Source organism: Rutilus rutilus (assembly GCF_951802725.1).
Source record: "Rutilus rutilus genome assembly, chromosome: 5".
Lineage (NCBI taxonomy): Eukaryota > Metazoa > Chordata > Actinopteri > Cypriniformes > Leuciscidae > Rutilus > Rutilus rutilus.
In genome coordinates this window covers 47,125,335-47,140,911 of record NC_140213.1, presented here as the reverse complement: position 1 = coordinate 47,140,911, position 15,577 = coordinate 47,125,335, and the positions used below count along the sequence as shown (strand labels likewise).

Below are 15,577 nucleotides of genomic sequence, written 5' to 3'. Positions count from 1 at the left end.
ACTGACAGTCGTTTACAATCAATTAACAGAGAAGTTATAATGTATAAATTACATTGACTCACTTGATTTTCTCCACTTTGCTATGATAGTCCGTCAAAAGAGCAGAGAGCTTCTCTACATCCAGATCTCCTAATTTATCTTCACTCAGATCCAGTTCTGTCAGCAATAATGGACTTTTACCCAGAACTGTAGTGAGATAGTCACACGCTTCCTGTGCAGCAGCACTTTTCAAAAACCTACAGGAAATAGAAGATAATTTTTTGGACAAATTTTTGGACATAAGTTATTGTTTTGTTTCTGCTGCTTTGTTTGTGATCAAGACCGGTGACGTAAATGATAATGAAAATCACCTGCAAGCCACACCGGGCCTGAAGGACAAGAGAGGACAAAAAACATATGATAGTACTTTTACTAGCTTTACAGCTAAACTTTTACTAGACTTTTACAGCTAAAAACCCATGAAGAGTTATTAATGTGTAAATGGTCAAGACAGCGGCAGGAATGCCTCCATCATACACACAAAGATCTGCTACAAAGAGACATGGTTCAGACACCTGTTCCTAACTGTGATGGAAAACTGCGAATTCTTGAGCATTCTGCACTTTTTAGGGTTGCATCTTGGTGACATCATGTCTTGATTTTAGTTTGTTCAAATATCTTTGGCCCGTGTTGTGTTCATGTACAGAACACCAGGGTAAAGATTACATTGTTCACACTTAGTCAAATGAACTGCACTAACTGAACAATCGCACCAGGGTTTACTTTAATCCAAACTTGTGGTCAGAAATGTATGTGTGCAATTTAATCCACAGAAGAAAAATGCTTGCCCTTTGGAATGGTGTTTCTTCTCTTTCTTCTAGAATAGAATAGAATAGAATAGAAAGACTTTAATAATCCCCAAGGGGAAATTGTAATGTCACAGCAGCAGCTGCAGCAACAGGCAGCCACTCGAGCAGCGCCAGACCAGTAATGGCTTGGGTAGAACATCCTGAAAGCTTGGATAGGTAATGTTTTTCAAAATTTTGTTATACTGGCCAAAAGTCTCGTCACATCCTAAAAGCAATCAATAATTAAAGTGTTCTATATTTATCTTCTTTGGAAGTCTTTTTAGACACAAAAATTTTCAGACCAATTTCATTTGGTCTGAATGAAATTATTGGGTGTCCTACCTGCCGGTGGGTTTTAATGGGTTTTTGATTTAATGCTTGAAATAATGTCTGTGGTAAACACAACCTCAATATATTTTCACGTTTTAATTCTACAATATAAATAACATCAGTAATACCCTCTTGTGATTTTTTAAACGTTTTTACTTGTCTTGTAAAAAGCAGTTGCTAGCAAGAGGCTAAATGGAACTACAGAGATCGTTGGGGAAATTAAACATCATCAGCGAACAGGTAAACTCATCTACTCACTAGTCCATTTTCACAGCCTAGTTAATTGCACTCTTGCAAACTATTATAGTTGTTAGACTTGTAGGAAGCTTAGTGATGGTGTCATTGAAGTCATGCGTGTAGTGTGGCCATGTTGTAGTTAGTTTATAGCCTACATTTATCATTTGACTTCTGCAGATTGTATTTACACATCAAAATTCTTAATTTGTGAAGATTATTATGATGAAAAATCATAAGCTTTTGACCTTATTGAATCCAAGATTGATAATATTAGAGAGAAAATTATAACTATGCAGCCGTCTACTACAGTATCACATCAGTAGTGTCCCTGAGGAAAAATATCATTCATTCGTTGCAATAGGAGAGGAAGAATTGTCTAAACTCGTTAAATCATCTAAAATCAACAACATGCATGTTAAAGAATGCTACTGAAAGAGATGCTTCCAGAGGTCACAGATCCTCTCCTTAATTTCATTAATTCATCTTTGTCACTAAGATATGTAACAAAAACTTTTAAGCTGGCTATTATTAAACTTCTTACTAAAAAAAACGCAACTTGATCCAAGTGAAGTGGTCAATTATAGGCCGATCTCGAATCTACCCTTTTTGTCAAAGATACTAGAAAAGGCAGTGTCTTCACAACTATGCTCCTTTTTAGAAAGAAATGGTATCTGAGGATTTCCAGCCAGGATTCAGATCGTATCATAGTATTGAGACAGCTCTCATCAGAGTCACAAATTATTTGCTCTTATCATCCAATCGTGGTTGTATCTCGCTATTAGTGTTATTCAATCTTAGTGCTGCACTTAACACTGTCGACCACAACATTCTTTTGAATAGATTCGAAAATTATGCTAGCATTAGTGGAATTGCATTAGTGTGGTTTAAATCATATTTATCTGGGGCCGTATTCACAAAGCATTTTATCTTACCACTAGGAGTACTCCTAAATCGCACTAAAGGATTTTAGCTAGGAGTTTTCTCTTAAAAGTTATTCACAACGCCTTTCAGACCTACTCTTAGTAAAGAAAAATGACAACTCCTAAACTAAGCGTGAGTCTTCATTGCTATGGATGACGTCATTACTCATGCACGAGCTTGACTGAAGTGACCACCTTGATTAGCTGATGATTGTAACGCGGGAATGATTCCAAACACCTCCCCTACGTGACAGGTGACAGGCCTGAGAATGCGTGCGCTACACAAGTAGTGCGAAGGACGGAAGATGATGAATAACTGAATAAATAGCCTAAATGAATAAAGAGTAAGGCAAAACAAATAGCCTAGTAGCCTAATGAAACATATGGATTGATGCAATATCTTTGCAACATTATTGAATTAATCTGTCACTATATGCCTCTGCCTACGTTTGCAAAGAGAAGAACATTTTAATTTGATTCACAATGAAACGTTACAATTAGTTTACATGCAATGAGTAGCCTAGTTTTGGTTGTTGTTGGTGGCGTTATTGCATCCCTAGTTATGCCTACAATGCAAAATTGTTCCCTCGCGATTGGAAGCTCCTGTAGCCGCCGCATACGCATTTCAAAACATCGCACCGTGAAATGCCACAAAAAGCGGTTTGTGAATAGGTCTTAGTGAGTTAGGAGTCCTCTCGACTTCTTTTAAGCTGTCCCAGGCTTAGGTGCTACTTTTAGGGCTAAAATGCTTCGTGAATTACTCTTAGTCCTAAAAATTAGGAGTCCTAAAGTTACGAGTGACACGCCCATTATTTTTAGGAGTTGCTCCTAAATTCGCCAGTTAGGAGCTACTTTTAGCCTTAAAATTGTTTGTGAATACGGCCCCTGATCATTATCAGTTTGTAGAAATAAACTAAGAGAGGTCATATCGATCACAAGTTCAGAATGGAGTACCACAAGGCTCAGTTCTAGGACCATTGTTGTTCATTCTGTACATGCTACCCTTGGGAGATATCATTAGGAAGCATGGGATTGGTTTTCACTGTTATTCACAAAATTAACAGAATGCATAGCTGATCGGTTCTGTCAACACTGCATTGGCTCCCTAATAAACATTGTATAAATAAAAAAATATTGCTAATTACTTACAAAGCACTAAATGGTTTAGCTCCCCAGTACTTGAGTGAGCTCTTAACGCATTATAGTCCTTCACGTCTATTGCGATCTCAAAATTCTGGCCAGTTGATAATACCTAGAATATCCAAATCCACTGCTGGCGGTAGATCCTTTTCCTATTTAGCACCTACACTTTGGAACAGTCTTTCTAACATTGTCTAGGAAGCAGACACACTCTGTCAGTTTAAATCTAGATAAAAAACACATCTCTTTAAACTGGCATACACATAGACCACTATACATTCCTATTATTCAAATAAGTTAAATGATTATTAGTCAGTCGGAACCGGGAACACTTCCTATAACACCCCATGTACTCGAGAATGAGAATGGCATCTATGCTAATGTTAACTATAATCAGCCGGACCCAGGCTGTATCCAATTTAGATGGTGGACCTGCGCCTAGACACGACCACAACGCAAGTGTCAGCAGAGGTTGTCAACTTGATTGTCCCCTGTGAAGGCCTCATCGACACGCCAGCCATTGGCACTGATCTTCAACAAACTCGTCTCCATACGTGCAAGATCACTCCGATCTTCAACCAGATGGAACTGGATAATATTTTGAATGTTCCAATCTGACTTCTGACTTGTAATGCTGCCTGAATCGTTATCATAAACTGTTCGTTTGTTGGCCAGAGGAGTTTTTTTTCCTCCATTCTGTCACCTGATGGAGTTTTGGTTCCTTGACACTGTCGCCTTTTTCGCCTTTGGCGCCATTGGTTTTTGGCTTGCTTAGTTGGGGACATTTCATTTATTATTCAAAAATATTATTGATAACCCCCACTCTCCACTATAGAGAACATAGCCGTTAACCATCATCAGATTAGAGGCCTGCTTTCCAAATTTTACAACATTTTAGTACTTTCCTCAAAAGAAAGTAGTCTTTCTTATTTACAAGCAAGGAAAACTGATTTACAAACAGAAATTTCAGATGATGAGTGGAACAATTCTTGCCTGTTGCCACAGACGCAGACTATTAATACCAGGTTTAGATTGCTGCAGTACAAATGGTTATTTAGAACCTATATTACTCCTGTAAAACTTCACCATTTTGATTCTAATATTCCTGATGTGTCCTGTGTAAAATGTGGTGTAGACAAGGGAACTCTTCTTCATTGTATGTGGCAGTGTCCAGAACTTCAGATTTTTTTGGAAGGAGGTTACTACATTTGTTTCCCGTTTGATTGAATGTAACATGCCTATGGACGGTAAACTCTGCTTACTTCACATTTTTCCTAATGGTTTTAAAGGGACTACAAAAAAGAGGAAGCTTGTTAGTTTCTGCTTATTGCAGGCTAAACATGTAATCGCTCTGAACTGGAAGGACACAGAAAGACCAAAGATAAACCAGTGGATTAAACTAATGTCTAGCAACCTTTTCCTTTTTATGTTTCTTTGTATATTTTTTCAGTTGTATGTCTGGAAAATGTTTAAAAATTCAATAAAGATATTTGGGAAAAAAAAAATATATATTATTGATCTGCCTGCATTGACACCATTATATCAGACCTGAACTGAGCTGGACGATGACATTATGGTTTTATCCAGAGTAGCTAATAATTCATTACATTTATATAGCGCTTTTCTCAGCACTCAAAGCGCTTTTACATAGAAGGGGGGGATCTCCTCAACCACCACCAATGTGCAGCATCCACTTGGATGATGCGACGGCAGCCATATTGCGCCAGAACGCCCACCACACACCAGCTTACTGGTGGAGAGGAGACAGTGATGAAGCCAATCAGTATATGAGGATGATTAGGAGGCCATGATGGACAGAGGCCACTGGGCAAATTTGGCCAGGATGCCGGGGTTACACCCCTACTCTTTCGAAAGACATCCTGGGATTTTTAATGACCACAGAGAGTCAGGACCTCGGTTTAACGTCTCATCCGAAGGATGAGCTGTGGCTATATATATATATATATATATATATATATATATATATATATATATATATGTATATATATATATATATATATATATATATATATATATATATATATATATAAATTAAATTGATAACTTTTTTTGCTTTTCTTTTTCAACAAAAATGAACCATCACTGAGCTTACTTAAGCTTGACTGTGACACTATTTTCTTCCGGAAACAAATTTGTTGCATTATTTTCCTGTTTCCCAGTGACTTGACTTGACTAAATGAAGGTGACTTGACTTTAACCATACTAAAGTTCACACAACAACTTCCAGTTCAAACACTTTAAGGAAACATTAAAACTGTGTACAGCTTGCATCGGTCATTGGTGGACCATAAAGCTGAATTTGCTAAGTGTGTTCTACACGCAGCCGATAGATGGCAACATTAGCTTGAGAAGTGCTGTCGGAAATAATCTACACAAAAAATAAATGTAGCCCATTTAAAAATTGTTGTCATTATGCAGATTGTACAGTAACTGTTCAAAGTCAATTCGGAATTCATTCGGGAAGTACTTCTCAGAAAAACCCATAAGAATTACATCTTTGTGTTCTGTTAAGACAATGTAATACAATGTTCCAGACAATCATAATCTTCCATATTTTGTGATGTGATTAATTCAACAATGAATCAAAAGAATACATGTCTTCTCAACTGATTACTGATGTAGCATTGCATTATGGTAGCAGAAAGTTAAAATACAATTTCTTCACCTGATGGTTTTCAATCTATAGTGCACATCCTGTAGTAAATCACTGAGCTCCTTCACTCCTGATTGTCCAGGATCATTTCCTTTGAGATCCAGCTCTATCAGATGTGAAGGGTTTGATCTCAGAGCTGAAGCCAGAGCTTTATAACCCTCTTCACTGATACTGCAGTCTGAAAGTCTGAAAAAACAAAACAATATTATGTATTCTTTGTTGAGAGATAGTTTATCATACAAGTACTTAATTAAAAATAAAATAATTCTGACAAACTAACAAAAATGTATGCTAAACTTGTTTGCTTTTCTCCAAAATGATCTACAGTATATATACATTAACCAAAACCTTTGATAATAAATTTATTAATTGAATCAACTGTCCAAAATAATTGATTTATTCAACCACATATTGTTTCAAAATGAATTTCTTCAGTTATACACAAAAGGAGATGTTAGGCAGGATATTAGGGTGTCACAGTAAAACTGAGATGAAGAGTCAAATTATAGCATTCATTTTCATCATTTTATCTAATCAAACATTATAAATGTATATAGAAATGTTCAATGATATAACTACACACTTCAGCTTTTCCAGACTACATTGTGTATTTGCCAACAGAACACAGATCTTCTTCATTCCTGAGTTTCCTAGTTTATTCTCACTCAGATCCAGCTCTATCAGGTTTGAAGGGTTTGAATTAAACGCTGAAGTCAGAGCAGCACAACCTTCTGCTGTAATGCTGTTATTATTCAGCCTGAAGAGAAAGAAAACAAAGACAGGAAACATTCTTTAGTTTATTTCTAGAATACAACAACAATAATAAAAAGAATAATGGTTCTTTTTCTGCAAACCCTTTAAAGAACAGCAATGACAGTAAACTATAAAATACTCACATCAGTGTGTTGAGTTTACAGTGTTTATCCTGCAGTAGAGCAGCGATCTGATTCACTCCTGTGTCTCCTAGTTTACGTCCACTCAGATTCAGTTCTCTCAGGAGTAACGGGTTTTTACCCACAATTCCTCTCACATACTCGCAGGCTTTATCTGCAGTAGGACTCAAAAACCTGCAGAAGGGAAGATTAAGCAGGAATTAATTCAGTTCAAAACTAAACTTGATCTCATGAAATTCAGAGGTTCTCCTCTGGCAGTTCTGGCAGTCTTGTCTTTGTTTAATATGACAGTGTCTTTGTTTGTGTTCACCATGTGCTCCTGCTCCTGTGTTCCTGCCTCCTTGTTTCCAATTCCCTCACTCTCTTGTTTAGTCATTGATTAGTCCTACACTGCTCAAAAAAATAAAGGGAACACTTTTTAATCAGAGAATAGCATCAAGTCAGTTAAACTCCTGGGATATTGATCTGGTCAGTTAAGTAACAGAGGGGGTTGGTAATCAGTTTCAGCTGCTTTAGTGTTAATGAAATTAACAGCAGGTGCACTAGATGGGCAACAGTGAGACAACCCCCAAAACAGGAATGGTTTTACAGGTGGAGGCCACTGACATTTTTTCCCTACTCATCTTTTCGGACTGTTTTTCACCAGTTTTGCATTTGGCTAGGGTCAGTGTCACTACTGGTAGCATGAGGCGATACCTGGACCCTACAGAGGTTGCGCAGGCAGTCCAGCTCCTTCAGGATGGCTCATCAATACGTGCCATTGCCAGAAGGTTTGCTGTGTCTCCCAGCACAGTCTCAAGAGCATGGAGGAGATTCCAGGAAGACAGACAGCTACTCTAGGAGAGCTGGACAGGGCCGTAGAAGGTCCTTAACCCATCAGCAGGACCGGTATCTGCTCCTTTGTGCGAGGAGGAACATGATGAGCACTGCCAGAGCCCTACAAAATGACCTCCAGCAGGCCACTGGTGTGAATGTCTCTGACCAAACAATCAGAAACAGACTTCATGAGGGTGGCCTGAGGGCCCTACGTCCTCTAGTGGGCCCTGTGCTCACTGCCCAGCACCAGGGAGCTCGATTGGCATTTCCCATTGAACACCAGAATTGGCAGGTCCGCCACTGGTGCCCTGTGGTTTTCACAAATGAGAGCAGGTTCACCCTGAGCACGTGACAGACAGGAAAGGGTCTGGAGAAGCCGTGGAGAATGTTATGCTGCCTGTAACATCGTTCAGCATGACCGGTTTGGTGGTGGGTCAGTGATGGTCTGGGGAGGCATATCCATGGAGGGACGCATAGACCTCTGCAGGCTAGACAATGGCACCCTGACTGCCATTAGGTATCGGGATGAAATCCTTGGATCCATTGTCAGACCCTATGCTGGTGCAGTGGGTCCTGGGTTCCTCCTGGTGCACAACAATGCCCGGCCTCATGTGGCAAGAGCATGCAGGCAGTTCCTGGAGGATGAAGGAATGATACCACTGAAGGGCCACCACGCTCACCTGACCTACATCCAATAGAACAGTGGTTCCCAATTCCAGTCCTCGTGACCCACTGCTCTGCACATTTTGTAGGTCTCTCTTATCTGACACACTCAGTTCAGTTCATGGAGTCTCTCCTAATGAGCTGATGATCTGGTTCAGGTGTGTTAAATAAGGGAGACATACAAAATGTGCAGAGCAGTGGGTCACGAGGACTGGAATTGGGAACCACTGCAATAGAACACCTCTGGGACATTGTGTTTCGGTCCATCTGACATCACCTGGTTGCACCTCAGACTGTCCAGGAGCTCAGTGATGCGCTGGTCCAGATCTGGGAGGAAATACCCCAGGACACCATCCGTCGTCTCATTAGGAGCATGCCCCGACGTTGTCAGGCATGCATACAAGCACGTGGGGGCCATACAAACTACTGAGTACCATTTTGAGTTGCTGCAATGAAATTTCAGCAAAATTGACAAGCCTGCTGCATCATTTTTTCACTCAGATTTCCGGGGTGTCTTTGAATTCAATCCTCTGTAGGTTGATCATTTTCATTTCCATCAAACGATGTGGCATCCTTTCGTTCATAACACATTACCCAGTTCATATTAGTATAGATATCCAGCATGATATTTTTCCCCATTGAGATCTGATGTGTTTTCAAAGTGTTCCTTTAATTTTTTTGAGCAGTGTAGTTTGTGTGAGTGTGATCTTGTCTAGTCTGCTGGTTTGTCAATAAATCCCTGAACAATAGATCCATGACAATAATATATAGCCACACAAAAACATAAAACTTGCCAAAACCCACTGGCAAAAGTAATGATTATGAATGTGTCGTGAAAAACAGCAAGGAGACAGCCTAATCATTCATTGATATGTGTTTTCACCTGACTCGTCACTTCTGCAGTAGTGGACAAACCTATATGCAAATTGATTACATAATCTGAGAATATTTTTTGCAGTTGAATTAGTTAATTTCAAAATAGACATTTCAAGCTTTCTATAAATATATTTCCTATGTCTGTGATGCAAGTACACTGAGTTTCATTCTATTTTTTGACATGCTCAAGTTCACACTTCACAGGGACTGAGACGGCAGACAGCGCATCCTGTTTGTTTTCATTATTTTATAAAAGCACAACGTTTTGTTTTTATATTGAGCGTGCACAAATAAAATAAGCCCCTATACAGTTTTTAATTATGTAGTAATCTTACCTGTATGACCAAAAGTAACAGAGTATCTTAAGTTAAATGCAAGTGATTGCACCGGCACCTCCATGTTAACTGTCATGCAGCACACTGCTATTCAACTTCAACACTCTGCACAAACATATGAATATGCACCAAATAATATCACACATTTTTCTATGTTAGCATTTGAGCGAGCTGTAATATAAAGCTGCTAATAGTTAATGTGATAAAAATGTGATGAGGCATATTTGAGGTCGGTGAATGATAGGCGAGCATTTAGATTTCCTGCCCAACTGTAATTACCACAAGGACCAGCCAATAATGATCCATCTGTCGTGGACTGCGTGACTTGACACTTCCTCTGGAGTTTTTTTTCTTCTGCGACTTACCAACTAATACAATTTTGGTCAACTAAGCCTCTTCTTGTTGACTACTAGGGTGCAGCCCTAATCTGTACATTATGTTTTGTTTGTTTTTTCATCACGTCTCACCTCAGTGTCTTGAGTTGACAGTTCTGATCCTGTAGTAAATCATCGAGCTCCTTCACTCCTGATTGTCCAGGATCATTTCCTCTGAGATCCAGCTCTATCAGGTGTGAAGGGTTTGATCTCAGAGCTGAAGCCAGAGCTTTATAACCTTCTTCTGTGATACTGCAGTCTGAAAGTCTAAAAGCAATTGAATAGTCTTATAAGTCAAACAATTAACTAATTCAATAAAAACAAGATTTCTTTTTCAGGATTATCATATTCATAATTCTCAGGCCTTAAAAAGTCTGACAATAATTTTTTATATATATATATATTTTTTTTTCTGTAAGTGACAACACTGACATAAGATTTCTGCCCATGTTTAAATTCAAACCTGAGTATCTGCAGTGTACACTGTGAATTTCCCAGTAGAGTGGAGATTTCTGTTACTCCAGAGTTTCCTAGTTTATTCTCACTCAGTTCCAGCTCTTTCAGGTTTGAAGGGTTTGAATTAAACGCTGACGCCCAAACAGAACAACCTTCTACTGTAATACTGATGCAGTTAAACCTTTAGAAGACAGAACAAAGCAAAAAATAAAAATGGTGTATATATGCATAATTTTATCCACGAATATGAGATTTGCATTATAACAGATTTTTAAAAATTACTTACTTCAGCTTTTTCAGTTGACACTGTTCATTCTTGAACAGCACAGAGAAGATCTTCATTCCTGAGTCTCTCAGTTCAGTCACACTCAGATTCAGCTCTGTCAGATTTGACGGGTTTAAATTTAAAGCTTCAGTCAGAACACGACAGTCTTCATCTGTGATTTTGCTGTTATTCAGACTAAATAAAGAGAAACATAGTTAGAAGTTTTATTTACACATTTGAAGAGTTGACAACTACTGGTTATGGTGATGATGACATTGCAAAATATACATAATACGCTAAGGAGCAAGTTCACACTTATAATAAAAAAAATATATTGCTATGATAAAACTTACATCAGTGTGTTGAGTTTACAGTGTTTATCCTGAAGTACAGCAGCAAGTTTCTTCAATCCTGAGGGTCCTAGTTTACATTCACTCAGATTCAGTTCTCTCAGGAGTAACAGATTTTCACCCAGAACTCCGTTCACAAACTGACAGGCTTCCTCTGCAGCAGAATTTAAAAACCTGGAGAAGGGAAGATAAAGCAGGATTCAATAAAATTCTTGACTAAACCTTTATTTAAAAAAGCATCTGATTGCAATTGAAAACAGTGTTAAATGTATTATGTTCAATTTACTTTGCAATGGATTGGATTAACCCTTGGGGGCTCAACCTGTTTTTGGGGCCCGTGAGATGTTTTGATATGCCCTGACATTTGTGCTTTTTTCAGTTGCTTATAAATATATTAATGGCAAAAGTGTTATTACACTCTATTTAGCACAAACAGGGCTACCATAATATGTGAGCAACAACATGTTTGTATTTTTTTGTAATACATTGATTTAAATTTTGCAGGAAATTTCTTGTTTGGAAAGGCAATATGTGTGGGGGCGTGAATGATCATGAATAATGCTCTGATTCACACCTGAGAAGACAATGACCTGCATAATGAGCCTTTCAGTCAGGTATGTCAAGAGTATGTATAGGGAACTAAAGAATGTGAGGAAAAAATTATATACTGTATAAATATACAGATGTGGCCTTTAAAAACGCGCGTTTTATCCCGTGGCATTCGGCAATTCGTCTCGCATAGTCTCGCAGAATTCTGCAAGTGCTTTCAGGGGGGCCTACTTAAATATTCCCTCAATGTTTTTCGCTTCACAGAATTTCCACCAGGTGGCGCATAAAAAACAACTTTACATTAGATTTTTTATTTTACTTCACATTACGTCATGATTGTGAGAAAACATCCACGATAAAATATAAATTATAAATAGTAATAGACACAAATATTTACAGTACTGTATTATACAGACATTTGAAAATATTTGTAAATCCAAAAGGTTCATCAAAGTTGTCTTAATACAGACAACTTAATACAGTATCTTAATACAGCTGTATTTTTTTTATTTTATACACTAAATCATCCTAACATAATGAAAGGCTTAAATAATGCGACTTACCCAGATTCTTAATTCGCGCAGATTTTTCTTGTGTTCTTGTTCTTGTGAGGTAATGTTGCAGCACAACGCGTTGCATTTATATTTTGGGCGCATCTGATGCCATTACATTATAAATAAATATTTTAATTGAACTGTCTTAATGCATTAAGCATAACGATTTTTCCACGTTAGTCTCAGAATGTCCGGGGTTGGCTTGAGGTCTTGCCGACAGTTTGTAAATCTTTTAAATATTCATATTCACAAAATCCATATAAAGGGTGATCAACAGTTATGACTTCTAAAATAAAATAAAAATGACCAGATAAGAGGTATCTGATTGACAGTTTGACAGATGTTGTTTTAAAAATTTATTACATCATTATGGGGAAGTGGTATTAAATATTTGGTAAAACATAATAGGCCTACAATTATTTTAATTACGCATTTTTGTTCAGTTTTGCTTTTACAAAATGTTCCCTGTTTTCTATATAATTAATTTAACCAGAGATGTGCGTTATATCGCCTTTTGATAATTCTTTGTGTTGTCGAATTTTGACACAGTTTCATTGTTTGTTCGTAATAATTTGATTCATAATTATTTAATTTTTTCTAAAAGTAGCAATATTTTAAAGAGATAAAAAGACAGAGAAATGACAGAGAAATTACGTTAGTCTGGTCACAATTATGGCCAGATCAATGAATCTATTGCAGAAATACAAGACAAAGTGCATGAGAAAATTAGAAGTATGCAAAAGAGCACAGTTCAGATATTGGTAACTGTAATTGAAGCGGGTTTTATACACGTTTCTGCTTTTTTTAAATTGACAATTTAAAATTTTATTCGCCAACACATCAACACGTTTTGTGATTGATTTACGGATTTATTACAGAAACTTGTCAGAAGCAAAGATATTGTACTAGCATAGGGGTCGATTTCTGTGGTTAGAATATGTCTAAATACGCTGTGAATGTGCATTATACGCTGAGTTTCGGTTCATTTATGAGACGAACTCCAGTTCACTCGCCGGCGCCACCATGTCGTGATTCTGCTATATTTACTTCTTAAATCCAGGCAATTGGTTCATGAAACATTGATTAAAATTAAGATATAATTAATACAAAACGAAATTCAATTTAAAGAAAGGCAGCTGTTCTGTTTGAGGTCTCTGTGAAAGTTTTAAAGCAGTCTTTTAGTGCCGCTTTCAGAGCGCTCACGTCCCTAACCGAGAACTGACACGTTGTTTTTTCCCTCATAAATGCGAACACGAAAAATAAAATAAAATGAATATTATAATGTTTTTTTGTTGGGTCAGACAAAGATTACCAAATTTCTCTCTCATATTGCTCCTCATAACCACTGAAAACGGTAAAAAAAAATCAAACCAAAAGTCAAATTAATATGGACGGAAGTTAAAAGTGGTGGGTACAAATTTACTCATGACGAAATCTGGTGGGTGCGCGTACCCACCGTCCCAACCCAAAATCGACGCCTATGCATACCATGTAAAGGGAAACATGATAATATTAAAAGTACTGTACAGTAATGCAGAAAAGCGCATTACAACCACGTTAAAGCTATTAAAAACGTTCAGATGCAAAAAGGAACTAAATGTAAAATTAGATAAACTAGTTAATGATATTGCACAAATGCTCTCGGTCTCTTCAAAGGTCTTCGCGAATTATTGTGTTATAAGACTTAGTTATCATACATCACGTCTCTTCTACTGTAAGTACACAGAAAAAAAATAAGACAAATGATGCGCGTTTGAGTCGGCCATTTATGAAGAATGTGACTGTTTATGTAACTGGCAAAAGAAAACTTCGCCAACCAAACGTTTGCCAAAAAGCGTGCATGTGTATGACATCAAAGTACTGCCAAAGCACCGAGAATCCCTGTCATGTTACTTCAATATCATACAGTATGCTCAGCATGAAGTCGAGCACAAATACAGTATTGTCGTCAGTATGGCCTACATGAAACACGACTGCCATCTACAGGTTTTAGTATTTCTTGCGTCCAACACCTAATCCCCCTTCTGTTGGATCCCGCAGAATTTCGGAAGTGCTCGCAGTATTCTTCTCTCTGAGACGTGCATTTTTAAAGGCCACATCTGCATATATATATATATAGCACACACTTGTTTGGGTTTGCGAGCCAGCCAAAGAGTAGTAGGCTAAAGGGGGTCGCACACCAGACGAGAAGCGCAGCGCCACGTCTTTAAAATTCAAACACATTATTCTCTATGCGTGTACACACACCGGCGGCGCCCAGCTACGGCTCAGGACCTTGTTCAAAATCCTGCCGCGCCACAGAGCGCCATTTACATAGTTTTATATTAAATTAACATGTATTTGTCGCCATTAATGTATATACTGACTTCACCCTGTGCTGCAATATACATTTAGTTTTAAATTAATTTACAGAAATCAGCTGCGTGGATGAAAACTGCTGATGTTATCGGATTTTCAGGAGATATTCTCAATTCATTCAGTAAATGGACAGTCTGAGGTAAAGTGTTCAGACTGCAGACTTAGCAACGATTGTATTTAATTGTACAGTACAATCATAACACAGACATTATCTTAATTCCATGATGTCCTTAAACATAACAATATTGCTGGCCATAAACTGAGAAAGTGCACGTCCGGTGTGCGATAACTCGAGTTGTTTTAGACGCGACGCGCCACGCTTCTTGTCCGGTGTGCGACCCCCTTAACAAAAAGAAATCAAGGGACATTTAGAATAGATAAAAATGTGCGTGTTGAGAATTTATTTGTTAGAAGACTATTTAAAAGAATAGTTACGAAAGTTAAGATTAATAAGTTAAAATGAATAAGTTAACAATTACCGCATCGCTAAAAAGAGACTTGAGAGTTTGAAAAGGAAACTAAGCAAGGATGTCACACTCTACAGCAGATACAATGAAGTTGTGGAGGACTACTTAAAACAAGGAATGGCTGAGGATGTGCCAAGGGAGCATGCATCACCACAAGGCAGTCAGACATATTACCTACCTCATCACGCTGTATTGAGAGAGGATAAGGCAACAACGAAACTGCGGGTTGTGTTTGATGCGTCATCCCACGAAGATAGAAGTCCCTCACTAAATGACTGTCTCTTAACAGGTCCCAATCTGAATCCAGATCTGATGAGTATTTTGATCAAATTCAGACTGCATGAAATCGCATATATGGCAGATATCAAGAAAGCATTTTTGCAGATTTCACTCTCAGAAAGAGATTGGGATGCTGTAAGATTTCTGTGGTTCATAGGACCACCAACAGAGGAGAAGGAGGTGACGCTTCACATGCTGAGAATGACGAGAGTGG

The 15,577-nt window shown here is 38.0% G+C and overlaps 1 protein-coding gene across 1 annotated transcript in view; it reads right to left on the bottom strand.

Annotated features, from left to right (window-relative positions):
• Window positions 1–8,253, bottom strand: part of LOC311291152 (uncharacterized protein) — a gene marked incomplete at its 5' end in the record, with an annotated part of 111,845 nt that extends 103,592 nt beyond the window's left edge. The window contains 5 exons of the mRNA XM_084410025.1: window positions 63–236; window positions 6,141–6,314; window positions 6,712–6,885; window positions 7,133–7,195; window positions 8,177–8,253. Of these exons, the coding sequence (XP_084266151.1) occupies window positions 63–236; window positions 6,141–6,314; window positions 6,712–6,885; window positions 7,133–7,195; window positions 8,177–8,253 (662 nt within the window). The remainder of the gene's footprint in view (window positions 1–62; window positions 237–6,140; window positions 6,315–6,711; window positions 6,886–7,132; window positions 7,196–8,176) is intronic.
• Window positions 8,254–15,577: the final 7,324 nt, after the last annotated feature.